This window comes from Mesoplodon bidens (assembly GCF_964165515.1).
Source record: "Mesoplodon bidens genome assembly, chromosome: 20".
NCBI classification, from domain to species: Eukaryota; Metazoa; Chordata; class Mammalia; order Artiodactyla; family Ziphiidae; genus Mesoplodon; species Mesoplodon bidens.
Genome location: NC_138181.1, coordinates 27,274,056 through 27,300,610, shown reverse-complemented (window position 1 = coordinate 27,300,610; position 26,555 = coordinate 27,274,056). Strand labels below are relative to the sequence as shown.

Below are 26,555 nucleotides of genomic sequence, written 5' to 3'. Positions count from 1 at the left end.
ATGACAAAACAATCCTTATTTCAACATCCCATGGGCAAAAGATTTCATATTCAAAGAGTCAAATACTTGCTAAGCCAATTTTCTGGGTCCATTTAAAAAACTCATATTCTTCCCAGGAAAAAAAATTAAGAGCTATATAATAAGGTAAAATATGCAACATAAAAATAAAAATGGCTTCGTCTCTGTTCTATGTACTCCCACCCCAATTTTCTTGTCTTTTTGCAGATGAGTTAACAGCTGGTGAGCTAACATACAGCAGAGAAATGCAGACTGTCTGCCTGGCTGTTTCCTGTGTAAATTCCCTTTCATCTGTTTTCCCTTTCAATTGTTTTAAAGCATCTATGCCGAAATAAATAAGTATGCATGTAATAGGCAGAAGGATGGCCCTCAAAGATGTACACATCCTAATCCTGGGAACCTGTGAATATGTTACTATCCTTGGCAAAAGGGACTTTGCTAATATGATTAAGTTAAAGATCCTGAGATGAAGGGATTTTCCGCTATTATCTGTGCAGGCCCAATGTAATCACAAGGGTTCTTAAATGGGGAGCAACTTTCCCAGATGTGGCTGGAGGGAGCTGTGACTAGAGCAGAACGCCAGGAGGTGCACTGTTGCTGTCTTTGAGGGATGGAAGAGTAAGCCATGAGCCAGGGAACGGGGGCAGCCTCTAGAAGCTGGAAAAGGTGCAGGAAAGGGATTCTCCCCTGGAGTCTCCAGAAAGGAGACAAGCCTACTGACATCTTAAATTTAGCCTATAGACATAAGCATCAGATTTCTAAACTACAGAACTGTCACAAATTTATCTTGTCTTAAGCCACTATGTAATCTATTACAACAGCCTTAGAAAACTAAAAATGTAATTTAAATACACTCTTAATACAGACTTTATGATAATGATTAAAATTATGATAAAGATTAAAATACAGACACTCCTGGAAAATGTATTTTTTCTCACATTATATTATCTGGCAATTAATTTTCATAACTAATTTGACCATAGCTTATTAAAGCTATTTAAGAGAATTAAGAATGATGTTTCAGTGAAAAATACTAGGAAAAGAAAGAAAATGCTGACAAAATTCTGAGGTTTACAAAGAGCATTTAAGGACAAAGATATAAATTGTTACATAAATCAGCAACTCTAATGTTTTAGAATTAAACCTAATGAAAGAAAGAATTCTACTTTGTTGCTGGTTTAATAAGCAGAGTTCTGTCCATATACTTCATCACTAGATAATAAACGCAGGTGTACCTTGATATCATACATAACATGCTTAAGGTGATTCAGGAATGAATGGAACGTACTTGTGGCCATCCTTAGTTTAGAAAGGTCTCTTCAGTTATTATGGGCTATTTACTCTGGATTCACAAACAATTCAGTTTACACATGGCATTTTTACACAAAAAAATTACTAATTCTGACGTTCAAAAATTTCCACTAAAGACTCACTTTTTTGTATTTCTGAACATTGACAGTTTTCTCTACTGGTATGTGCTAATATGGTAAAGCTGGTTATCAATGCGATTTACCCTCAGATAAACAAAACTGGCATCAATGATCCCACCGTCCAACCTTCTTCATTAGAAATATAATCAAACTTACTAGCAGTCTCTTAAACTGTGCTCTCAGTCAGTATGCTCTGATCCAAATGGGAGCTGAGGCCGCAGGGGAGTTGGGGGAAGAGACAAATAAAACCTTGTAATACCGCAGGTGCCGCTGAGGTTGCATGTTTCAGACTATGGCTTCTCCTCTTAGGGCTGTGAGGGTGTAAGTGTGTGTGCGTGGGGTATGCTCAAGGAAGCTGTTACAAGGGTTTTTAAAAAATCCACATAACTTCTATAATATTCACTGTTGTGGAAAAAGGTCAAAGTGAAATTAACCAATCAGACAGACATTACCTTTCAATTAATTACATTTTCTTCCTTATTACGGACCAGTTGTTACAGTTCCAATACCTAAGCACTAAGAACATTTTAAACATTCTCCCTAGTTGGAAGTTCATGCAAGGCTGTCCAAGGTATTGTCTAACTGCGGTCCGAAGTGAAATGTGAAGACCATATGAAACCAAACTGGGGGCATCGGGCGCGTCTACCTGACTGCGCTGCATCAGGTGAGCAGGGCTGTGGACAGCAAGCGGGGGACCAGGGCATTTCAGATGTGTGTTTACTCACCATTGTCGTCACACGGCTCTGACTGGAAGGAGCTCAGGGACTGCACTTCACACAGGCTCTCCCGGGCACTGTACGGCTGAGAAGGCTTCTCCTCCAGTGGCTTTTTGGAGAGACAAGGATCAAGATCCACTACTTTAGCTAGAAGGAGGAGATGACAGACAAACCAGTTACACTCCATGAAGGCAGAGACTTTGTTTTCTTCCCTGCTGTACCCTGACGCAAAGCAAGTGTGACCCACAGACTGCCTGGGATTTGTTTAGTGAAAGAACATCAAAAGAAAAAACCAGAAACATCTGAAGAACAAAACCCAAAACCTACAAATAGAGCTTGCAGACTCACACAGAATAGAAATTCACAATAAACCTGCCTGTGGACACCATTTGACAACCTGGGGAATTAAAATTTTATTTGAAAATGGTACCTATAGCTTTTTTCAAAGCATCAAATATATGTCAGGCCACTTAAATACCGTCACTTTCTCTGGCCACGTTAGGAAAAAAATCCTATTACGCAAATGCCCTCCCAATTTTTTTTTTGAGAACCCACATCAATTACAAAGATAAAATGATCTTTCCAGATTAACTGGAACATGACTAGATTCAATTCCTAAATTAAAATAACATCGCAGCCACAGGGCTGGGGCATCAGGAAAAGCTTTCCAGTCATCCCAGAGCTCTACAGAATCTGAGCACATTCACCACTAACAAAGACTCTGCAGTTTGATCTGAACCACCAGAAGCTCTGGCAGAACTTGTAATCTCACTGTCCATTGCTCAGCGACATTTTATCAAGATTTAGAAAGTTGTTCTTACTATCATAGTCGAAGTCCCAGTTCGGCTTCTGGATTGAGTCACTGTCAGAAGGAGAGTTTGAAGGAGGCGGCGGAGGCAGGTTTGGGGCCACGCTGCAGACGGCCACGGCCTTCCGGTGTCCGTGCACAGACTCGGGGTTAAAGGTGCTGAATTCGGGGTGCTCGGGTATAGCCGATCCTTCGAAGGAGTTTCGGTCAAGGTTGTTTCTAGAGTCGCTTGGAATGCTTGGAGTGTAGGAGATAGGGCGGACAGGCACCTGGGGTGGTACGTCGGAGTACATGTTCTTATTTAGCTTTGAGTCAAAATACGGTCTTTGCAAGAAAGCCGCGCTGGGTCCCAAGTGTTTGTCCTCAGGTTTGGGCTCGTGTTTCTTCTTTCGACTAATCATCTTGCGGCAGAAGATAAACACCAGCACCAGTAGAAAGATGCCCGTTATGAAAACCACGATGCCGATCCCCTCAGCCAGGCCGATGTCCCAGGGGGTCGACACGTATTGGTTCGGGGTGACGTCCTCACAGTGTCTTCCTCTGTACTCGCGGCTGCAGTTACAGTGGTAGGAGCCGTGTGTGTTCTCGCAAAGGGCCCCATTTCGGCAGGGGTTGCCAGCACATTCGTCAATGTCACTCTGACACCTGCCAAGACAGCCCAGATTGAGGAGAGGTCTTTGCAACATGAGCCAGAACGTGCCAGGCCTATGAGTCTTAGAGACTAACGGCTAATTCCTCCTGAATAAGATCCACCCAAAACAGGACCAAATGTATGACACCCAAAAATACACTACTGACAACAATAACTACACAAAAAACCTTTCGTGGAGTAATGAATCATTGGATTCCATACTCTGTACATTTTGGAGATAAACATTATGCCAAGTCAATCTTTAACTGCCAGTTTTCTAAGGACTCAACAGATTACTAAATCAAACTCATAGGCTAAACCTCAGTTTGTCTTGATTTCTGATCCAGAAATTTAGAATGTGCATGATAAATGTATTTCAAGAGACTAGGTTAAACTTCTCAGAAAATGTTCCTGTTTGGAAAAATGACAGTTCCATAAAGCATGTAAAAAGGCTAGAAAACTCTGTCTTCCGTTTTTATATGCTTCTCCCTGTTGAAAATCTCCCTCAGACCCTCGCGTTTATGGACTCGTCCACATGCGATCCCCTCACCCCCGCCGCCCAGCCTCCTGCCTTCCCAAATGGGCATATTTTGCACCTGTGCAGATCCACCGGCCACTTGGAACCCTTCCTCCTCTAACAAAATGTATCTGCTTAACATCCCCTATACTCACCTAGCATTACAATTTTGATTACTGAGACATTTTTGTTAAATATATTGAGTACTGTCTAGAATTAAAGTAGACTCACAAATGAAAACCATGTGACTGATGGCAAAGTTCAAGACCACAACCACTACCAGAGCAAAACCTTATGTGAATCTCTGCAGGCAGGTCGTGCTTCAAGCCTTCTAACAAGACTGATATGATGGTGAAGGCTTTTCTAGATGTACAGCACTAGGCACTTACAAGTAACAAGCACTGAGTAAGACTTCACCAATCTGGTTTAAAAAACTAAGGTGAAATGGCATCTGGAACTAAAAGCCACTTCTTTTAAGGTCGACAACAGGCACCTTAGTGCCTCATTTTCTTCACCTGGAAAATAATGATCACCTCTCAGGATTATGGAAGGCTCACAGAAGATACTGAGAGAATGGAAAAAGATTTTAGATGCTACATAAATGATGAAAAAATGTCATCACTCTCATAGATAGGTAACAACTCCATGGGTGTCTGCTTTAAGAAACACAATCTTACTCATTCCTCAAACAGTTACTTCCTGCAAGCACCCATACATTCTTTGTTCATCAATAATGTTTTTAAAGTATAGAAGCATTATATATTTAAAGCATATAATATTTCAAGCATTATAATATTATATTTATTTGGCTCAGTATTTTTTTATTTTAAAGAATGAAAAGATAAATTATACAAGGAGCCATCATGAGCTCTGAATTCAAATCCTGAAGCAACACAGTCCAAATTAATGAAGTTTTGTTGCATCTGCTGATCACTGTGAAACTATAGAGAGGTGCAAATACAAATCTTGAAAGAAGCCAGTTACCTTTCTCCCCTAAAACCTGAGTCACACTGACAGACAGCACCATCCAAACTGTCAAAACATGTTCCACCATTTTTACAGGGCTCATCTTTGCAGTAGGGACTAAGCTGGCACCTAAAGAACAGGGAAAAAATAAACATAAACCTAATACTTCTACTGTAAACAAATACAGCAAAACGGTAACAAGTGAATGTGTTTTGCACACATGATGACATTAGAAACGCTAATGTTAAAATTAACTATGAAAGCTAAGAAAACTCTACATACCTCTGACCACTATATAATCCTCTACATTGACAAAGGAAGTCTCCATTGTCCACAAGGCAGGTGCCCCCATACAGGCAGGGGTTGGAGGAACACGGATTGACGCCCACCTCACAATAGGTCCCTATGTACAAGGCACTACATTTGCAGTAATAACCTATATCAGCAAAAGGGAACAAAAAGTCCTATCATTCAGCAGCTCAAAAAATAAGTCTCAGTATATTCGTTTTTACTTTTAAGTTTAGGTGAAGATTTAGCTCTCCAAGACCTGTAAAACCTAGTAAAATTCCCATTCCCTCTGGGTAAAAAATTGTCTACTGCTGGTATCACCAAAACACAAAGAACTGAAGAGAGAACTCATAACCAGCTCTAGTTCACCGTAATTTACGAGGGGTCCAAGGCCTTCTGGAAAACCACTTCTACTCCCACCTAGAGCGAGCAAGGCTAGCAGTCCCCTTGCTGGGCCACTGGATAAAAGGAGGCCTCAAGAAGAACTACGTGGAACCAATTCTAACCCCCAGGTCAGTGTCCGTGTGGCCGGAGAGGAGTTCAGGGTCAGCTGTGGTTTCCTTTGGCTACTGGTGCAGAATGAGACATGTTTGGAAACACGAAGCAGCGTGGCCGCAGCTCAGCGGGAGAGAAACTGTCCCCTCCAGCCACTGCAGGGATGCATTCAAAATCTCGCTCCGCTAGAGCATCATGCATGCTACTCAGATCCCATGCTGGCCGCAGGATCTGACAAAACTGATTGAATAAAAAGAGGAAGAGCAGAAATACGGGGCGGGGGAACTTCCCCTCATGCGCATATGCGTGTAACATTTAAAGAAGGCTCACTTGTGAAGCTTACCTCCAGTGGGTGAGGGGTGGCAGGCGCCTCCGTTCTGGCACGGGCTGCTCGAGCAGTCTTCCGTAGCTGTTAACAAGCACCCAGGAGACACGTCCACCGATTCTTCAATGTGTGCGTAGCTCCTTGGTTTGTTATTTAGAGGGAGTTCCTGCCCATTCAGATAAATGGAGTCCATACAACCCCTGAAACCACTGCCAATCTGGGGGCTTCTTCCATGCCGTGAGCCCTGCTGACGGATGTGGCCACCAAAAAACACATGGCTGTCCAGGTTGAGGGTTTTCAGCGTCCCCGGGGCTGTGCCTGATGCGGTGTGGACTTGGTCTAGAACCAACCTGGCGTAGTTTCCATTCACTTCAAGAGACACCCCGTGCCACAGCCCATCGTTGACCTGGATGCTCTGGACAGAGACGATGCCTGGGCCGCTTCCACAGTCAAATTTGTACTGCAGCCTTCCGTTGTGGATCTACAACAGAAACAATCACTGTTCACGTTACTCTCATGGAGTCTTCATGCACAGTCTCAGACCATGTTTGGTGACTGAAGGAAGAAAGTAAGCCCTTGCATTTAACTACTACAGAACACACGCTCTCATTCACTGTACAGATAATAAAAATGGACCTTTCAAGGATATCAAATTTCAACTGCGTATCCTAAAGGTTTCGTGTGACTAATAATTAACTGTACCGAACAACAACCAAAAACAGCATCAGGTTTTTATCAGAAGTCAAAAATGAATCATGCTAAAAAAAAAAAAAAAAGTAGGCAAGCTAATTATCACTTCAAGCATATGTACGACCTTTCTATAAACTCCCTATAATATCACTAAGGTGTAATATCACTTAGAGTTTGAATGTAACAGTCACAGGTACCTAAAAATGTTTGTAAAAAACAGAAGTAAATGTCTATGTCACCGCAGAGCAAAAAGAGCTTTTCATTCTACAAAACTTATGTCTAAGTATCAATGAACCATTTAAATGAATAACTTAACCATTTCATTTTGTTTATTTTATTCTTTTAAAAAATGGACAATCTGAACATAAAATGGGGTTTATATTTTTAAAGTCTCCCACAATCTGAGGTACAAATATGCAAAAACACTCACCTCCAAGATGCTGTAGTCAGTCCCGCGAGCATACATGACAACCGCATGGGTGGAGTATGTTCGCAGCCTCATGGTCAGTTTCATCTCTAACTTGTTTTCATTTTCCATTAGACGGTATTTCACAAAGCTGTTTCCAGTAAATGTTACGGATGAACTCCCTGTGAATCACAAAGAGGAAAAAATAAATCAGAATCAAGTTTAAATATTTTTATAAGTGTGTCCCCACAGTCCCGCCCTGACTAATTAAAGTTTTGGATCTATGATTATAACATTATAAAATGCAATTCAATGGGAAATGTCTACTTGTTTAATAAACAGCACAGCATAACTGGATCTCCATTCGGAGAGAATAAGTTAGACTACTGTATCACAGAGAAATGAATTCTAAGATAATAGAAGACCTAAATATGAAATATCCATTATAAAATTATTAGAAAGCAGTTTAGGAAAATACATAGCCTGAAGGTGGTTTGGGAAACCTTCTCAAGCAAGACATAAAACAATTCCCATTCTACAAAAATGATGAAAATAATATCAATCCAGAGATGAAAATTGTTTTGTAAAATTATGCAGAAGTGACAAAATAAAAATTAAACAAATCAAAAGATCAATAACATACAGACAGCGTTATGCAGATGTTACTGATCAAAATACACAGAGCTTCAGAGCTCCAGACATTGAAGATAAGAAACAGACAAATAATCCAGATAATCAAGCAAATAACAGGAACGGGCTCGTCACAGAAGAGGAAGTGCTAATAGGCAATGAACAAATGAAAAGACTGCTTTCACAAGTAGCCAGAGAAATGGCAATTAAAATAATTAGATATCATTTCATGCTTATTAGATGGGGGGATTTGTTTTTTAATTGAAAACCTTCAATACTAGCAAAAGCATGGGGAATGAGACCTTCACACGTGACTGGAAGAAATAGGCACTGGCACAACTTTCGGGAAACTAACATAACGGTATATCTAAAAATTAAAAGTGCAGTTCACCTTTGACACAGGTAAGTCCCAGTTTTACAATCTGCTGTACAGAAACGAAAGCACCAATATGTAAGGATACACGTTTAAGGATTCTTCTTGTAACACAGGAGAACATAAACTGAATCTCTACACGTAAGCACCATGTTGAAAAAATGATGGTACAGCCACGCTACAAAATGCTGTACAACTATTAACAAGCATTAGGACTTGGCAAGAGGCTCATAAAGAGGAAAAGAGGACTGTGTTAGATGTAATCACTCCTTAGTTTCTTTAAAAAAAAAGAAGATGTGAAAGGAAAAGGACAATAAATCTGTACATATGGGACTGAATGTTTATATGAGCTCTGATGAGAGAGGAGGAGCATCAAGCTATTACCACAGGAGGAGTTCAAGAGGAAGGAAAAGCTACTACTTTATTTGCCTCTATGTCTGACTTGTGATAATAAACATACTTTACAATACTTTTCAACTCCAACAAAGAAGAAGATAAGAAACTCTGAAAGTTACTTTTTTAAATACAAGTACTCTTAATTATTGAACCTCTCACCTGGGCACTGGCCAAACTTGCCACCTGGACAGACGCAGCTGTATGTCTCCCCTCTGGGATCAGTGACACATTCAGATCCTTCAGGGCACAGACTGTCTTCACATCCATGATGGACAAGCGGGCATTTCCCCCCTTTGTTTAAAAAAAAAAAGGGGGGGGCAGGGGGGAAAGCTAATTAATAGGAATTTCAAGGGAACGATCTTTAACGTATAGCCTTCAAAGGTCGTACATGAAATGACCTGCACTGCCTACTTCCACATGCGTATGTGTGTTACCTGTGCAGAGACACACAGCTGTCCTACGGTGGCGCGGGGTCACAAAGCTCAGTCTGGCCGTGCTATGCGTTGACATCGCACTTTCATCCACAGACACCTTTTCGTCACAGAATCTCCAGGGGCAATCCAGCCCTGCACAGAGCTTCTGGAACACATCCAATATCCTCACACCACTGATCTCCTCAATATCCGCCACAGAAGAATTAATCTTGTGCAGAAGTTGTTTAGTTGAGACCTGGGCGCTACCTGATTTCTCTACAAAGAGCAAGATGTCCAGATGCGGATGAGGTTCGGAGGGCTGCAAGCTAACGATCTGAATGTCGCTCCTCCTCACGCCCAGGATGTTCCGCAAAGCTCGCTGGAAGTTGCGCCAATAGTCACCAACGAACTCTTCCGGGGTGAGGTTGGCAAAGCGGACGGCCATGGTCTGGTTCAACATCTCCTGCGTCACTTGTCTGATGTGCACCGTGACATCAGCCGTGGTGGTAAATTTCCCGTCCGTTACACTGATGTTGAGGAGGTACTGCCCTATGTCCAGCTTCTTGTGGGCTATCAGCTTGCCCCCCGTGCTGGAGACAGAGAAGAGGCTGCCCATTTGGGGATCGAGGCTGTAGGTTAACGTGTCATACACGTCTTGGTCTGTCGCGTGGATCTTCCCAATGACACCACCTGAGTACTCCTCTCCAAAAGCAGTAATGAAAATCTCTAGTGGCAAAATTGCAGGAGGATAGATGCTCTCTTCAATGACTCTGATGTCAATGTATGTCAAAGATGACAACTGAGGCTTTCCGTTATCTGCCACCTACGAGAAAAGGGAAAAAAAAAATCACCTTCGTCTATGTCGTCGTTTACAACTTCTTAATAAAGATATATTTACATTGTTCAAGTTCTAAAATATTACCAATTGTTAGATATTAGTTCTCCACATGAGAAGTATTATCAAGGGACAGGATAACTACTTCTTTCTAGCCCTTTCACTAATTTACGTTGAAACTTAGCTCTACCAACGTCTATGACAAAGTAACCAAATGAATAAATAAGCCCCCACGAAGTGCCATGGGATAAAAACGAAGGTCTGACCAAAAAACCAGAAAAAGACTATAATTCTAATTCGGTTTTGTCTTCTCATGCAACATAAGCTGTTTACACAGGACAAGATAGCCACCAAAGCAGCTCTTCTCCCTGAGTCCACAACAAAGCCATAAAGAAAGACTTCAATACCTTAATGTGCAGTAAGTAATGATCTTTCACTTTCCTATTTATGGCAGCTGCCGTCAGGAGGGCTCCCTGCTGGTTGACTTCAAATGCCCCCTCCTTGTTTCCACTGACAATGCTGAAGAAGAAGGGAGGGCCATTGTGGGAGGAGTCCCTGTCCGTCACTGCCAGCTGCAGCACGCTGAACCCCACGGGCTTATTTTCCTGCAAGAGTAAGAGAACCACACAACTTTCAGCAAAACCCCGTCTCATATGCAAGTGTTCTATAATATGAAATTTACAGAAAAGAGAGACACTGCCGCTCCATTTGGAAGGAGGAGAGAGGAGGGGCGGTGGTGATGGGGAGGAGGGGGCTGGAGGGGAGGGGGCATGTGAGAAGAAAGGCGTGGGGGCACTGAGGGAGGGGTGAGGAAGGGGAGGCGTTTGGAGGAGGAGTGGCGGGGAGGAGGGAGGGTAAGGGGCAAGGAGGAAACGCAAGGTTAGAAGGTAAGGTTAACAGCCAAGCTAGCGAGACGATCTTAACAATGCTCCTCGTCTAGTGGGTGGAGGCCCTACAATGTCACTGTTCCCATTTTCCTCAAAAGTAGCCTTTGGAAAAGAAAGATACTTCAAACGAACCACTGAGGCCAACAGAAGAGCTTATGTCAACGGGGGTGCGTTCAGTGAGGCTTGGGCCCAGGATCACCTGGATGATCAGGCTGTAGTTTCCCCTGGAGAAGATGGGAGCGTTGTCGTTGACATCAGACACGTCTATGTTCACCGTGGTCGTGGTGACTCTGGGTGGACTGCCGTTGTCCGAGGCCTGCACGGTGAGCGTGTAGCCCGAAATCTTTCCGGGGAAAAGAGAAAGAGAATCATGTCCACTTCCACAAGGCCCAAGCGCAGGGTTCAGCCTGAAGCGTACTTCTGATTACTGGAGGGGCGGATCCGAGGGCCTGCCGTTCCCCGTGTCCTGCAGGCGGGCAATTCCCTAGCTTACAAACAACTGATCTGCAAAATGGAACGTATCTGCTCAACAGAAAAAGTTACTAACAGGGATGAGAATCTCCAACGCTTCTCAGAAACGCACTTGTTCCGTTAAACTGTTCTAACTTTGAAAACCTGAAGATCTATTAACAGAAATTAAGACAGAAAAGTAATACAAATGATGAGGGAAAACATCACATATGTCGAAGGCTGCTGCTTTACTAGTGGCGGGGAAGGCAACTTTCCCTCCGGCCCCAGTGTGACTCTGAGCCAGAAGCAGACAGACAGCAAGCCGCGTCCCGCCCTCAAGGGCTCACTCATTCTCAGCACTCCGCTCCCCCTCCCCAACCATGTCACTCTTGGATTGTAGTCAACTGTCTAAATCTCCCAAGATCCTCTCTTTGGGACTTCCTACAAAAGAAGGTGAATTAAGTGAGGTGGCCTCTCTTCCAGGACAGTTTCTTTAAAGCTCTCTCTTCCAGAATGAGCAGTGAAGAGGCCAGGAAGCTGGCTAACCCCCAGAGGACGTGCTGCAGAATGTCAGTCCTGAAAGACGCTCCAACAAAAAGAGGGCGACGTAGCTTGGGAGACTCTCTTTTGCTATCTCATAATGGACATGAGTATACTAAAGGATCTGAGAAGTGTTTCAGTCAAAAATACTAAGTTCTGTTCTGCCCAGCAGTACAGCAATCCTAAGCGTAACAGTCACGCTTCCTAAACTCTTGGAAAGTCGCCGCTCAAAAATAACAGCTCAGAAAAGGAATTAAAGAATGGACTTTGGGGCTTCCCTGGTGGCGCAGTGGTTGAGAGTCCACCTGCCAATGCAGGGGACACGGGTTCGTGCCCTGGTCTGGGAAGATCCCACGTGCCGCGGAGCGGCTGGGCCCGTGAGCCATGGCCGCTGAGCCTGCGCGTCCGGAGCCTGTGCTCCGCAACGGGAGAGGCCACAACAGTGAGAGGCCCGCGTACCGCAAAAAAAAAAAAAAGAATGGACTTTGATGAAATATCTCAGCACTATCTCCCCAAATTCCTCTAATCTTGGATTTACCCACGACTCTTCTGAAATTATAGTCTTTATTATCATCGATGCCCTTCCAATTCCCCAAACCAAGGCTCTTTCACTTCTCCTTCACTTCATTACCTCTGAGGCAGCTCCCCTCCTGTCTGTGAGAGCAGGTGACTAAGTGGGTGGATGGATGGATGGATGGATGGATGGATGGATGGATGAATGGATGGATGGATAAAGGGAGGGCGGGCTTGCCTCTCTCCTTATTCACTCACTTTTATCTCAATACCTCAGATCACTTCCATAATCATCTTCAGAGGCATGTGCCATATCTGTATTTCCAGCTTTCAAGTCTCTTAAGTTTGACTAAAATCTCTAAATACTGGCTGAATAATTTTACTTGAATACGCCACTTTCCTCTACAAATCAGCATATTGAAAACCACATTCAAGCACCTCTCCCAGTGCTGAGTTTACGCCCTGTGACCTCCTACTCGTCTTCAATGGCACTACCCAGTCACAGCAAGACTGAAACGCATCGAGTCATCTGCCACCTCTGCGGAGGGCCATAGCTGAGCTCTGTGGACCCTAATCCTTCCTCTCCAAAGTTTCCGCATTTGTCTTGTCATTCACTCGTCGTTGCTACTTTCCCGGTTTGGGCTCTTGTTGTTTCATAACTGATTAACTGTCACTGTCCCTCCCACCTCTGGGTAGCACTTAGACCTGCTGTAGGACTGGTCTTCAGCAACCACCTCCTGTGCTCTTACACCTGGGCTCACAGCATTGGTAACCACCTAATGCCTGCAGTGCCAGCCTGAACCTACCATCCTGGTTTTGTCTGTGGCCTGTCATCTGTTCCTAAAACTCTTCATCTATCTCTCCTCCCTCACCTCTTTGTACGATCACTCTACTCCAACACAACTGAACAGAATCACCTAAAGACACCCCACGTCTCTTCCTTCCTCCATCCTTGTTCCCCCGGTTCCTCACAGGGAATTCCCTCCTCTCAACACTAGGGTTTCCTGAATCTCTGCTATTATTTAAAACCCAGCTTCTAGCTCCATGAAGCGTCTCAAAACACTGGTGCCACCAGTAACTTGGTCCTGAATACAAACTCTTATTATCCAAACTTCACATTACTATGAAACACATCACATATTCTGGAGATCTTCATACTACAACTGCTTTTCAAGTATTTATATCTTGCTTGTCACTTACTGAGAACAAGGCTGGTTCTACCCTTTTAACACTTCCCAAAATGTCAGCAGAGGTGAATACAAGGCACTTCCATCTACTGATCTGATAATCTGTAAACAACGTACGTCAGATTTTTCCACTTACTGTTTCCCGGTCTAGAAGTTTGGTCACTTTCACTTCTCCCCTGGCAGGGTCGATTGCAAATGGACTTCCCTGATTGCCGTCTATAATTGAATAGTGGATGTGGCTGTTTGAAGGTCCATCGGCATCATCTGCCATAACCTAGAAAATATCACACTCTGGTTTAGGAGACAGATGAGGGAGGCACAGAAGTCTACTAAACAAATTTCTGATATCAACAGCTAGTTGTGTTAAGGCAATCATTTAAATAGAGTCAGTAACTAAACAGGCTAGCAAAAGACATTTCCCTATCTTCAAATTATCAATATTTTCAAGTAAGGCCACTACAAAAACTGGATCAATCTCACTAAAAATTCTTGCAAAGACCCAGAAGAAGACTGTAGGGGAAAAGATACACACCGTAATGACAGACTGTTCAAGAACAGCATCTTCACTGATCACTGCCGTGTAGGTGTCTTGGCTGAACACTGGGGTATTGTCATTGATGTCTGTTACATTGATGTTCACAGTTGCAACATCACTCAATGAAGGTGTGCCCCCATCAGTGGCTTCTACAGTCAGGTAATACTCATGAGAGCTTTCATAGTCCAGATTCTCAATGATAAATATGGCCCCTGAACGGAAAATCAAAATTACTTCCAGTGCTTTAAAATGCCACCACATTCTCCTCCTATGACTAAAATTTTCAGTTCAATAGTTTACTTACCATTTACGTATGGTTTCTAATTTCTTAATTCAACAATTAAAACATGAATTTGCCCATCCTTGGAACCTTATTTATTTCTCTTAATTACTTTCCTGATACTCTTCGTGATATTGCTTTCCTAGTCAATACTCCTTACGTCCCCCTGCTATAAAAATGATAACATTTCTTATCTGTTTTTAATGATAGTTTACTACAGACTTTAATGAAATAGAAAACACAAAAATTCTGTTCTTTGGCTTTTCGTTTCCTTTTTCTTCTCATACTTTTTCTTTTACAGAAATGTACATCCTTTTTAAAAAATCTCCAGAATAACTATTTATATCCTGTCATTTTTTTAAAATCCCTTTTTGATTTAATAATTCCTTTAATGTCTTTCCTTTTAATTTCCTTATAGTCTATCCTACATAAAGAGCCCTAAAAATAACAATTTCATGATATGTGCTAAAAATACATTTTAAAACAGCATCATCACACACCTACCCTTCATCTGAAAGCCACATACAATTAAATACAGTTGGAATGGAGCAATTTTTTACAGAGCAATTTACTTACAGCTATTTTAGATGACAGATTAACAAGACTACAGAAAGTATTTATGCAGCCAGAGTCAACAGCGCCGATGACTTCTGACCCTGTTGGCAGTCACTCACTAAGTGACTCAGTCCAAGTACTTCGACGGTTGTCTATAACTAGTGTAATGAAGAGAGCAATTTAATGAATTATCAGATGTCCCCTACTGAAACTAAGATCAAGGAGGTCGAAACTGCTGTTTCACCTGGGAAGCTACTTCACGTGAGATCCACGTGGGCCATAAAAAGGAGCCATTCTGCAAAATCTTCTACCATCTTCAATTCTTTACCTTTACTGATTTATGACATCTTATATCTTTACTAAATTACTAGAGTATGATGCTTTAATTTTCTATTTAAAGTTAATTTGCTTATAGTTATAGTGGATAAGACAGAAATGTATTTTATTATGTAGAACTATAGTTTAAAGTCTTTTAAACCACTCTGAATCCCACTAATGATAACAACACAAAGAAAACTTGAGTCTTCTCTTTTAGAGTATCTATTGACAATGTATGACCTGTTTTTTTTTTTTTTTTTTTTTTTTTTGCGTTACGCGGGCCTCTCACTGTTGTGGCCTCTCCCGTTGCGGAGCACAGGCTCCAGACGCGCAGGCCCAGCGGCCATGGCTCACGAGCCCAGCCGCTCCGCATCATGTGGGATCTTCCCAGACTGGGGCACGTCCCCTGCTTCGGCAGGCGGACTCTCAACCACTGTGCCACCAGGGAAGCCCATATGACCTGTTTTTGTACCAGGTAAAGTGCTGGGCAATCTAGCCTTTTTTGGCAGAATAAAGGGCTGGCTCCCTCCTGTTTGCATGGTAGGTTACCTGTTTTAGAATCTATGCTGAATTTCCCATGTTCGTTTCCACTTATTATCGAGTAGGTGATTTCTGCATTTGCTTCAATGTCCCTACTTGCTGCATACACTTGAAGAACTTCTGTTCCAATGAGAACATCCTCAGACACTGTGGCACCATATTCACGGTATTCAAACACGGGTGGGTTGTCATTTATATCCAAAACAGATACAACAACAGTGCCGGTAGCTGTCAACCTTCTTGGCAAACCATGATCTACAGCTTTCAAAGTTAGAGTGTATACTGCCTGTAGTTCTCTATCCAAAGGCTTTTCTAACTGAATGATTCCAGATAATTCATTAATGGAGAACTGTCCATCAGCAGAGTTAATCAGTGAGTAGGATATCTTCCGATTCAGTCCTGTCAAGACATGACATCACGTCAGAATGTTTTATTTCAAGAAACATAAACAATTTTTTAAAAATCCAGCATATGAAAAAGGGAAAATGCCAATATACATTATTTAAAAATTTTTATGACTGTGACCTTAAAAATGTAAACTTTAAAATGAGCAATTTGCTGAGTTAAAACAAATATAATTTCATAGTCATCTGGCTTTTTTCAGACTATGTTATATAGGAACTTACGCTCTAACAGCCAGCAGATCTTTAAAAATAAAGCCTATTTGTTATTTAGCTTCAGTAACAAAGATTTGTAAAGTAACATTTTTGGTATTCTCCTGATTCTTCAGTGTTAGAATGACTGAAGAAGTTATTTTTACTCTCTGCTATCAAAATGCTATGAATATATATCTTAGAGTCTTTTCTCTATAAAAAATTGGAAAGGTCTGTAAAACTGTAACAATATATCGTTTGCTTCTGTTATGTTCCTAAGATACTAAATCTCTTTGTCACTAATGCTTTATTCACAAAAAATAACACTTCACTAATTAATTCAATAGGACATAAAGATCAGTTTATCTCATCACTAAGCAGAATTTTAGGGGTACCACAGATACTTTACAACAGTAAGTTCACTGGGCACAATTTTGAGACTTCAAATATTCATTAAAAATGAGTTCATTATTCTGAAATTTCATTCCATTTTTAATGCTAACACGATTTTTAACGGTAGCATGACAATGGTGAGTTATTCAACATGCATGAGGTAGGGGCCATCAAAGGGGCTGAATGTGGAACAGTGCTCTAAAATAGGCTCCTCCTCAGGTCACAGTGCATAGTTTGAAGGCAAAAGCATCATTTGGGCGATACCTGCATCCACATCCGTGGCCTGTACCCTTGTCAGGAGCGTGCCAGGCTCTGTGTTTTCAAACACGGTGATGGTGTAAGGGTCAGCAGAGAATTCGGGGGCGTTATCATTCACATCCTCTAACGTGAGCACAACATCAGCTTGACAGAATCTTCCCCCTCCATCCGTGGCCTTGACCAGAAGATTGTATGTTGCCTGGTCCTCGCGATCAAGGGGGGCTAATGTTTTCAGTTCACCTAAAAACAAAAATAAATGGGCTCACTTGAAATTTAAGATGTGACTGCAAGAGCACATCTTTCTTCCTCTTTTCTCTTACATTTATAAAATCTGAATAACAGCCTTCCTTTGGAGAATAATTTTATTAGTGACAGAGTCAGCAGCTGCGGGAGCCCTCAGAGCTGGAGGTTTTCAAACCCTGCCAGGTGCTAGCTCTAAGCCATAAAGATCTCCAGGTCAGGACCTCTCGCATTATATACAATGCCAAAAAGCAAAATAGCTGCCAATTTACCAAATTGAAAATATTTTTAAATTGACTCAAAAATTAGATTCACATGTTTATAATTAATGTGGGGGGAGCTTAATAGAAAACTGTTACTTGACCCCCAATTTTAACAAAATACAAATTGAAAGAGAAAATCCTAGAGGTTTAAAGTAAAATACCACTCATCATTTTAATGAATACACTAAATTATAAATTTATGGTCACAAGTTCAAGAAAACAAACTATATGTAAAATGGATAAAGCAGAAAGTTTGAGATATACTTTAACTTCTGAGTTTTTTTTTTTTTAAAGGTGATATAAAAAACATAAATTTTAAATCCTCGGTACAAGTAGGTGATTGTTGCTGTTAATTTTTTTATCTCACTCCAAATTTTACACATTGAATTGCTGTTTGCATTTCTAAAAGTTGCCATTTTTGTAGCAGGAGAGTAAATTTTACAAGAACAAACTGTCATTTCAAATTTTCCGTGTGATCCAAAACCACCCACGTGTGACTCTGCTGGAACACAATTAGTTTTGCCCCAAACTCTACCTTTACCTGTGTCTGGATTTAGTTTGAATTTTTCTGCACCTGGACCAAATAATGTGTAAGTAATTTCGGCATTGGAACGGATATCTGCATCTGTAGCAGAGACCTGCATGATCAGTTTCCCAGGAAAGGCATCTTCTGGAATCGTGTCGGAATATAAAGTCTACAAAGATTTTAAACAATACTGTTAACATAAAACATTAAAAGGTAATATGACTGCCAAGGGAGTAACAGAAAAGAAATCATTTAACTTTGGTCACAGAACACATGGGAAATGACTAAAACTAAAGTCCAAGGAGCTTTCAAAACTATTTTTCTTACAAAACATTTAAAACAGAGAGGATTCATACAACAGTTAACAACCCCATACGCTGAAAGAGTCTGACCTGACATTTAACCTACAGAATTCTGAATACTTTGTCTTTGATTTGGTTTCATATTTAATTTAATTTAAATTCTTATGAGAAAATACACATAACACTCCATTTTTACCTAAAAATTAGAGAGAATACAAGCCCGATACATTACGTCTAATTTCCAATACAGGAATTTATTGTTTGCAATCACTCTTAAAACACCACCAAGTAACTGCATCTGGGAGAGAAGTGAGCCTCATGTCACGGGAGAAAACAAAGGTTATCCAAGGCCACCGGGGAGGGGGGCAAGTGATGCTCAGGCCAGGGCTCTCTTCTGCCCTGCTCCACCCCGTCTCTCTTCAAATCTGACCTGATTCTCAAACACAGCGAACGGTTGTTTCCAGTTCCAACTATTTAGAAATCCATGCCGTAAACCAAAACATAAGACAAACAGATAAGACGTTGTTAAATTTATTTTCTTAATATGAGCTCAATTTTAGATGAACTATGACACATGAAACAGGATATTCTGCAATACTGATGATTTCGAATGATCTAGTGTCCTAATTTTATTAATACCAAAGGTGATAGGAAAAGTGTTGAAAAACAGCAAAACACACACATTTAGTTTCTGTAAGATACATACACACGCACGCACACACATAGTCCTCCTTCCATAAACCACTGTCACCCAAACCATGGATTGGAATGAATGAACTCATCCCTCAGAAGTCCCGCTCTCCCCCCAGCTGAATTATTCGTATCCACTTCCCCGAAAACAGCTCTGCCCCTCTGCCCGCCCAGCTACACACATCCCATGCCCACTGCGGGGCTCTCCACCTCCCCGCCCCTCTTCCAAGTCACCTGCTCCCCCACCCAGCCCTCCCTTCACCTACCACACTCTTCTTCCTTCTTTTTACTCCCAACTTTCATCACTGGCCAAATCTATCTCCTTGTTAACACACACCCTTTAATCTCCTGAAAGCAGGCGTCCACCCGCGTCACCGCACTGAGACCGCCGTCTCCACGCCAGTCACAGAACCCAACGGTCTGTTTCGCTCAGTCCAGTCACATCTCTGCTCGCCATCCCACCTCCTGAAAGTTCTCCCCTCCTTTTGCTCTCAACTACACTGTGCTGGTACCTGCGCTCTCCTCCTTCCGCCTTCTTTCTCTCTAGGGGGATACCTGTCTCTACTCCTTCCCTCCTTGCTACTGCCCTCTCAAACGAATGCAGTTATCAGTTATCCACAGAAGCTGCCAAGTTCACATACCCATCTTCCATCTCGCTAACTCTAAACGACTATAAAAACACATTCAACTGAACGTCCCGTGATCTTAAACTGAACAAATCTGAAACGGAATTCAGCATGCTTCCTCTAAAACCATTCCCGCTCCAGGCTCATCTTTGGTCTTTCTCCCAATCACTCCTGTAGGAAACCTAAAGTCAATCTTGACTTAACTAACATGCTTGTTGCGACGTCACGGCCAGGCAGGACCAAGTGCCGTCAGTTTTCCCATCACAGCATCTTTCGTCCTTCCGTTCCCTGTGCCTCAGTCCACTCCCTGTTAGCCCCACTTTCACACTTCCTGAGCTAAATGGAAACAATGCTAACAGGCTCAGCTTCTCTCAGGAACTCCTGGAGTACGTCATCTCCACCTTTCACATAAGGAAGGATTCGTGGAGTCCCAGCTCCCTGGAACGCCCGCCATAGCCCCTCTCACCCAGTTTACCCTCCGGCTCCAATGCCCTTCCATTTCTACTCTTGGTGATCTCATCATCACCTCCCAAAGGCTGAGCTTTTCCTCATCCTCCAGTTACGGGGACAACTCCCGCCCTCACCGAGCAACCTCAGGTGGTGCAGCTCTTCCCTGGTGCACATTTTGTCCTCATGTTAAACGGTGGGCTCCACGTGGGCAGAAGCCACACGCTTCACCTCTGGGCTCCTCTAGCGTGTACAAGGGCAAGGGCCCCAAATATGGTCTCTTTGTGCAGAACAGAGCCACCTCACCCCCAAATGAAGGGAATCCTTTCATGAAAACGTAACAGAGCAATGCTTACACACAACTGTAATCCTGTCCGTAATTCACAGTATTTTGAACTAGGTTTTTAAGCTATTTAGCATCCCCCAAAAGTAGTTCTGAAGCTAATCCAACTCTTGCCCCATTTAACCCTCACCTCGACTTAAACATTAAGAGATTACGACATGAAACACACTTGAATTACTCTATAGCACCACGTGACAGTCCTTCTGAAAGGTTTAAGAAAGAAATCTGAATTCATAATATATAGACCTAAAGAGTATCCTACCTTTTCACAAATGGGACTGTTGTCATTTGCATCAAGGACTTTGACTTCAACTATAGCTTTTGATGAGAAGGTCCCGTCAGTTGCTGTGGTAGTCAGAAGATAATTGTCCCTTTTTTCCCTATCTAGAGGTTTCTTCACATAGACCTTCCATTCATTCTGTATATTTTCAATAGCAAACTGCCCCAAAGGATCCCCTCCTATTAAATCAGTGGAAGGAGATGACAAATTTGTTGAAATAAAAAAAGGAATAACAGGAGAAATAAATTGTACAAAAGATATATAATATTATGATCCAAAAGAATTAAGTTTTAAAGAAAGTAATTAAACTTAAATTTATTTTATTAGCTTTCCCATTCACTAACCCCCCCACCCAAAACCCTCAAAAAAACCCAAAAAACAAAGAAAGCAGCACTAAAATGTGTATTTAAACACAGCATTAAGCCAAATAAAATTTCAAGACTATCAGTAACACTTTAGCCTATACTGAAACTATAGATTTTTAAAATATCTTTTTTATACACTATGTATAAAGATCAACAGAATGAATCATAAAAATCAAAATCAGCCTAAGGAAACAACTACTGGCTTTGCTCAGGCAAAGAACTTGAAACATAGCTTAATAGATGTTATTTCTGCTTATTTTAGATATACTAAAATCGTCCCTTTAACCCTCAATTTCCGTAAAATACGTATCTCAGAATTTATACTTCTAATACAACTTAATTTTAAATTAAACCATTCACTTTAAACATGTTACCTGTTATGTAATATGTAACTTGTCTGTTGATCTCTTCAGAATCAGCATCCGTGGTACTTAGGATGGCAATTACGCCCCCTGCTGGATCATCTTCACTCACAGTCCCTTTATAAATCTCTGCCGTGAACCGTGGGGGACTATCGTTGACATCGGTGACAGTAACATCCACAATGGCTGTGGAGGAGAGCTGAACCTTTTCACCATGATCTGATGCAACCACCTTAATCTGATAGCTGTCTCTCTCTTCGTGGTCAAGTTCCTTTAGGGTTGTAATCCATCCTGTTTCCATGTTAATGGTGAAAGATTCGATGACTTCTACACTTTGTGACTGATCTAGACTATACATAACTTGGCCGTTGGTTCCTGAATCTAGATCAGACGCCCTGATCTGGATGACTCTGCTTCCCGCTGGCAGGTTTTCAACAGTAAATGCCTCATATGGACTAGACTCCAAGACAGGGCTGTTATCATTTGCATCTTTCACTTGGATACTAACATCTACAGAAGCCACCACCTCATAGTCATCATGAGTGCACCTGGCAAGTACAGAAAACTGGTACCACTTAGTTGTCTCATGGTCCAGACCCTTCTCCAGTTTCAGTCTCCCACTCTGTCTGTCGATCACAAAGAACTCATCTCTATTGCTCTCAGGAGTATTCCCTTTGACTAGGCTGTAAAGGACAGTCTCGCTATGCTCTGCTCGAATGAGATCTATTTCTGTTCCAATAGGCACGTCTTCCGAAACTGTATAGGTGTAAAATGGTTCTGAAAATCTTGGAAGCCGCATTTCTGGTGGAAGTACTTTAACATAGACGGGGACAACAGATTCTTTGGGTGGAGACCCATTATCCACAGCTCTGACAAAGAAAGTGAAGACCTCATTTTCTAAGCCAATTAAGCTTTCTTTTGTAGTTATTATGCCAGACAGTCTGTTAATTTCCAAATTCTCTTTAACGCTTTCAGAATCTGCTTCAATGGCATAGGTGACATCGGCATTGGAGCCCTCATCAGCGTCACTGGCAAGGACTTTGATGACCGATGTCCCTTTGGGAGCATTGGATCCAATATTCACCTCAAACTTGGTTGCTCGAAACTGTGGTGCATTATCATTGTCATCTGTAAGGATGACGTTAATGGTACAGAAAGCAACTTTTCCGCCAGTGTCCTTGGCCATGAAACGAACTGGGATTACTTTTTCCACTGGGGTTTCTCGATCAAGTTTTTCTAAAGTAAAGATCTGTCCTCTCTCATTTGTGTAAAACCTGTCTTTGGCAAAGTCATTTACAATGTGGTAGGTAACGTGACCGTAAATACCCGAATCCCCATCAGTTGCTTTAACCTCAGTCACCAGGGTGTGCAAGGGAGCATTTTCAGCGAGCTCCACTTCATATTCATTCTGAAGAAACACGGGACTGTGCAAATTGCCTCCAATCACACTCACATGAACCTGAGCTGAACTCCTAAAAACTCCATCAGACACAGAAACCTGAAGGGTGTACGATGGCTTCAGGGCATGCCGGCGCAGGTTTGAGAGCGTGATGATCCCCGTCCTGCTGTCAATGACAAAATTCTTATGATCATTGCCAGACAGAATGGAATATTCCAACTTGTCTATATCTGAACTGTCCGCATCATAGGCTTTTACACAGGTCACAAAATGCCCATGGGCAGCATGCTCGCTAATTCTGGCTTCATAAATCTGTTGGTCAAATAGTGGTGGGTGATCGTTGAGGTCGGTGACGTCTACTGTGACCACCACCTCGCTGCTCAGAGGAGGCATGCCGCCATCAACAGCCCTTACAAAAATCTTGTGCTGCTGGAACTGCTCATAATCCAAAGTCCTAACCAGTGAAATGAGGCCAGTGCTGCTGTCTATGTGAAAATGATCATGACTCTTGCTATGATTCCCAAACATATGGTATGAAATCCCTCTGTTTGGTTCTGAGTCAGAATCTGTTGCTCTGACTTGAACCACGGATGTTCCAATTACAGATGCCTCGGACAGGGTGGTGGCATAGGACTGCTGGGCAAACACGGGAGGGTTGTCATTGATGTCTTCCACGATTACGTCCACAAAGACCTCGCCGTGCGCACCGGTCAAAGAGTCCGTCGCCCGGATGCTCAGTTTGTATGCTGGGTGGGACTCAAAGTCCAGAGGCGCTATGACATTGATAACTCCGGTGTTGAAGTTAATAGTAAACTGGCTGAAAGGATCGCCGTCTGTGATGCTGTAGAACACTTTCAAGCCCTCTGGACTGTTGGCTTGTACGTGGACAACGGGGCTGTGCATCTGGACATTCTCTGGAATCTCAGCGCTGTAGAAAGGCTTTTCAAACACAGGCATGGCTTTGTTCATAACGGTGATGGGAACTATGACTTCAGCCGAAAAAGCTGGGTTTCCTCCATCTTTTGCAACCACTGTGACCAGATATTCTTTATTTAAGGTGTCAGGTTCAAATTGTTTTTTCAGTGAAATTTCCCCAGAGGCTCCAATCTGGAAGTGCTCGTGGTGTTCCTTGAGGTAGTAGTGCACGTCCCCGTTCCTGCCGCCGTCTCTGTCGATGGCCGTCACGTAGCGAATAACGTGGCCCACGGCGGTATCCACTTTAACAACGGCGTAGTAAGGCAGGTTGACAAACACCGGTGCGTTATCATTCTGGTCTTCGACGATGACCTTTACAATGACACGGGCCACCGCTGAAGGCTTGCGTTCTTGTGTCACTTCCACTACCACATCAAAGGTCTCCTGCTGTTCACGATCAAACGGTATGCCAGTGGTGGACAGGACTCCGGACGTGCGGCTGATTTTGAATCTGCGATCTGGGTTGAGGATGTGGTAGAACAGGGGCTCGTTGATTGGATTCCCGATAGCAGTTACGACAGCTAATCTTCTGGCTTCAGTAGAATTCTCTTTCACTACCGCAGAGTAGAAATCTTGGGTAAACTTCAGCTGACTTTCTTTGCTTTCTTTCACGTTAATTTTCACAGAGGTTAAGCTTGCAAATCTGCCATCAGAAGCCCTGACAGTTAACTCATAGCGGCTCCTCAAATGAGTTGTGTTTTGTACAGTTATAGTACCAGTCTTGTGGTCCATTAAGAACTTCTCCCCGATGTTGCCTTCGGTGATGGAGTACATTAACTGTGAGAAAGCGCTTGAATCAGCATCTGTTGCATTTACTGTAATGATCTTGACTCCTTTGTATGTTGGCAACAAAAGAGATGCTTCATACGATGATGTGGAGAACACAGGAGGGCAGTCATTAATGTCAATAACGTGGATAGTCACGTTGGCTGCATATTCAGCAAATAAACATGGTGTTCCCATGTCATGAACTTGTACAGTGAAGTGAAAACTACTTGTTTGTTCATAGTCCAAACTTAGTACTGTATGAATAGCACCAGTGCTGGAATCAACAGTAAAATATTTGTGTATAGCTGGTTCAACAATGTGATAAACAAGCAAAGCATTTGATTCTTTATCAGCATCAGTGGCTCGAATCACTAATGGGACATTCCTGTCTGTTAGGACCACACTGTGAATTGAAGCTGATTCGCTAATGAGCCCCGTATATTCTGCCTGCGTAAAAACGGGCAAGTTGTCATTTTCATCCTGCAGATGCACTAGAACAGTTGTATTCGTAGACAAGCCAGCCATGTTAGTTCCTTGTATTGTCAATGTATAAATGGGCAAAGTTTCAAAATCCAAAGCTTTCTGAGTGATGATACTTCCAGAATGTGGATTAATACCAAAGGCATCAGCTATATTTCCATCTTTTATTTCATACACCACTGATGACTGACTATGGGCTGTAACCATTCCAACGAAACTCCCAATGCCGATAGTTTCACTAATTTCAACAGAATACTCTTTTGATGTAAACTTGGGAGAGGCGTTGTCAGCAATGGTGACAAAGATACACACAGAAGTGATTTCACTCATTGGTGGGTTGCCTTTATCTATAGCTTTTACCATTAAGTCATATTCCACTTGGTTACTTCGATCTAATTCTTTGGCAGTTTTTATAGAGCCCAAGATGGGATCAATTGTAAAAGAATTTCCAATGTTTCCTGGGAGGAGAGAAAAAAGCAGGTTAGAGAAAAATACAAGGACCTATCAACATTCGAATGGAACTTGTTTTATTCAGTTTGTCTCATTTTTTCAATTTGTTTCATTTTTATCTACTCGAAGGGCAAACTTTTCTGAGTTTTGTCTATAAATTATGAAAAGAAACAGAAGCAATATCACTCTGTACCTAAAGCCCAAAGTCACTCTCTCTGGTTGAATCAGGAACGTGTTGTGGAAGGATGTGGTTATCCTTCCATAAAGGAGTTTAGTTAATCATCTCCAAGAGTCCCTCAAAACCCCTTTGGAATGTATTTATTTATCACTTGCAAACTCTCAAGAATCTTACCCGCTATGAAAAGGGAAGACTTCAATTAAATGTAACAAACTTAAATAGAGTTGGCCCTTATTCTATGCATTCGGGGAAGTGATGAATAAGCCTGTGTGTACTCTGCCCCACGTTATAGGCTTTCAAGATTTCAGTAATATCCCCTGAATTTTTTCAGGTCAATTTAATTTCTAGGTGAGTGGTTCTCAACTGGAGGTGCTTTCACCCAGAGGGACATTCAACCATGTCTGGACCCCTTTTTGGTGACCACTCCTTGTGGGGAGAGGGTGCTCCTAACCTCTAGTGAGTAGAGGCCAGGGATGCTGCTAAACATACTACAGCGCACAGGACAGCCCCACAGCAAAGAACTTTCTGGTGCAAAATGTCAATATTGCTGAGGCTGAAAACTCTTAAGATGGCTTTACTTGCTTTTCTTTAGACCTTTCCCAGCTACGTTATGTACATGTATTTAGCTGCAAATGCAACTCCACAATATTCCCTAGTTTTGTGCCACTTGAGCTCTTCCTGAGGAAACCAGGAGTTTACTACAGTTCTGCAGTTTACTCTCTTTCTGGGTAGATCAAGGCAGTGTAAGGGTTCTCAGATTCAATCCAACCACAAACCCTTCATCCCTTTTCTGTTTTATAAACAAAGAGTCCAGAATCATTTATTCTAGTCATAGAACTGAACTGATCTAGTCTGAGGAGCTGCCCCAGAACTTG

General features: G+C 42.2%; 1 protein-coding gene across 4 annotated transcripts in view; it reads right to left on the bottom strand.

Moving 5' to 3' along the window:
* The window catches only part of FAT1 (FAT atypical cadherin 1), a 123,409-nt gene that overhangs the window by 5,440 nt on the left and 91,414 nt on the right, over nucleotides 1-26,555 (bottom strand). For 3 of the 4 annotated variants that reach the window (XM_081220834.1, XM_081220836.1, XM_081220835.1), the window contains exons 10-26: nucleotides 21,443-25,510; nucleotides 20,686-20,882; nucleotides 18,031-18,184; nucleotides 16,993-17,226; nucleotides 15,752-16,141; nucleotides 14,047-14,261; nucleotides 13,651-13,788; nucleotides 11,024-11,167; nucleotides 10,345-10,542; nucleotides 9,124-9,925; nucleotides 8,849-8,980; nucleotides 7,315-7,472; nucleotides 6,213-6,675; nucleotides 5,369-5,522; nucleotides 5,105-5,215; nucleotides 2,986-3,617; nucleotides 2,174-2,311 (exon numbers count right to left, since the gene is read on the bottom strand). In XM_081220834.1, coding sequence (XP_081076960.1) covers nucleotides 2,174-2,311; nucleotides 2,986-3,617; nucleotides 5,105-5,215; nucleotides 5,369-5,522; nucleotides 6,213-6,675; nucleotides 7,315-7,472; nucleotides 8,849-8,980; nucleotides 9,124-9,925; nucleotides 10,345-10,542; nucleotides 11,024-11,167; nucleotides 13,651-13,788; nucleotides 14,047-14,261; nucleotides 15,752-16,141; nucleotides 16,993-17,226; nucleotides 18,031-18,184; nucleotides 20,686-20,882; nucleotides 21,443-25,510 — 8,328 coding nt within the window. Of the gene's footprint in view, nucleotides 1-1,604; nucleotides 1,658-2,173; nucleotides 2,312-2,985; nucleotides 3,618-5,104; nucleotides 5,216-5,368; nucleotides 5,523-6,212; nucleotides 6,676-7,314; nucleotides 7,473-8,848; nucleotides 8,981-9,123; nucleotides 9,926-10,344; nucleotides 10,543-11,023; nucleotides 11,168-13,650; nucleotides 13,789-14,046; nucleotides 14,262-15,751; nucleotides 16,142-16,992; nucleotides 17,227-18,030; nucleotides 18,185-20,685; nucleotides 20,883-21,442; nucleotides 25,511-26,555 lie in introns of all 4 variants that reach the window. The other variant, XM_081220837.1, reaches the window with a different exon arrangement.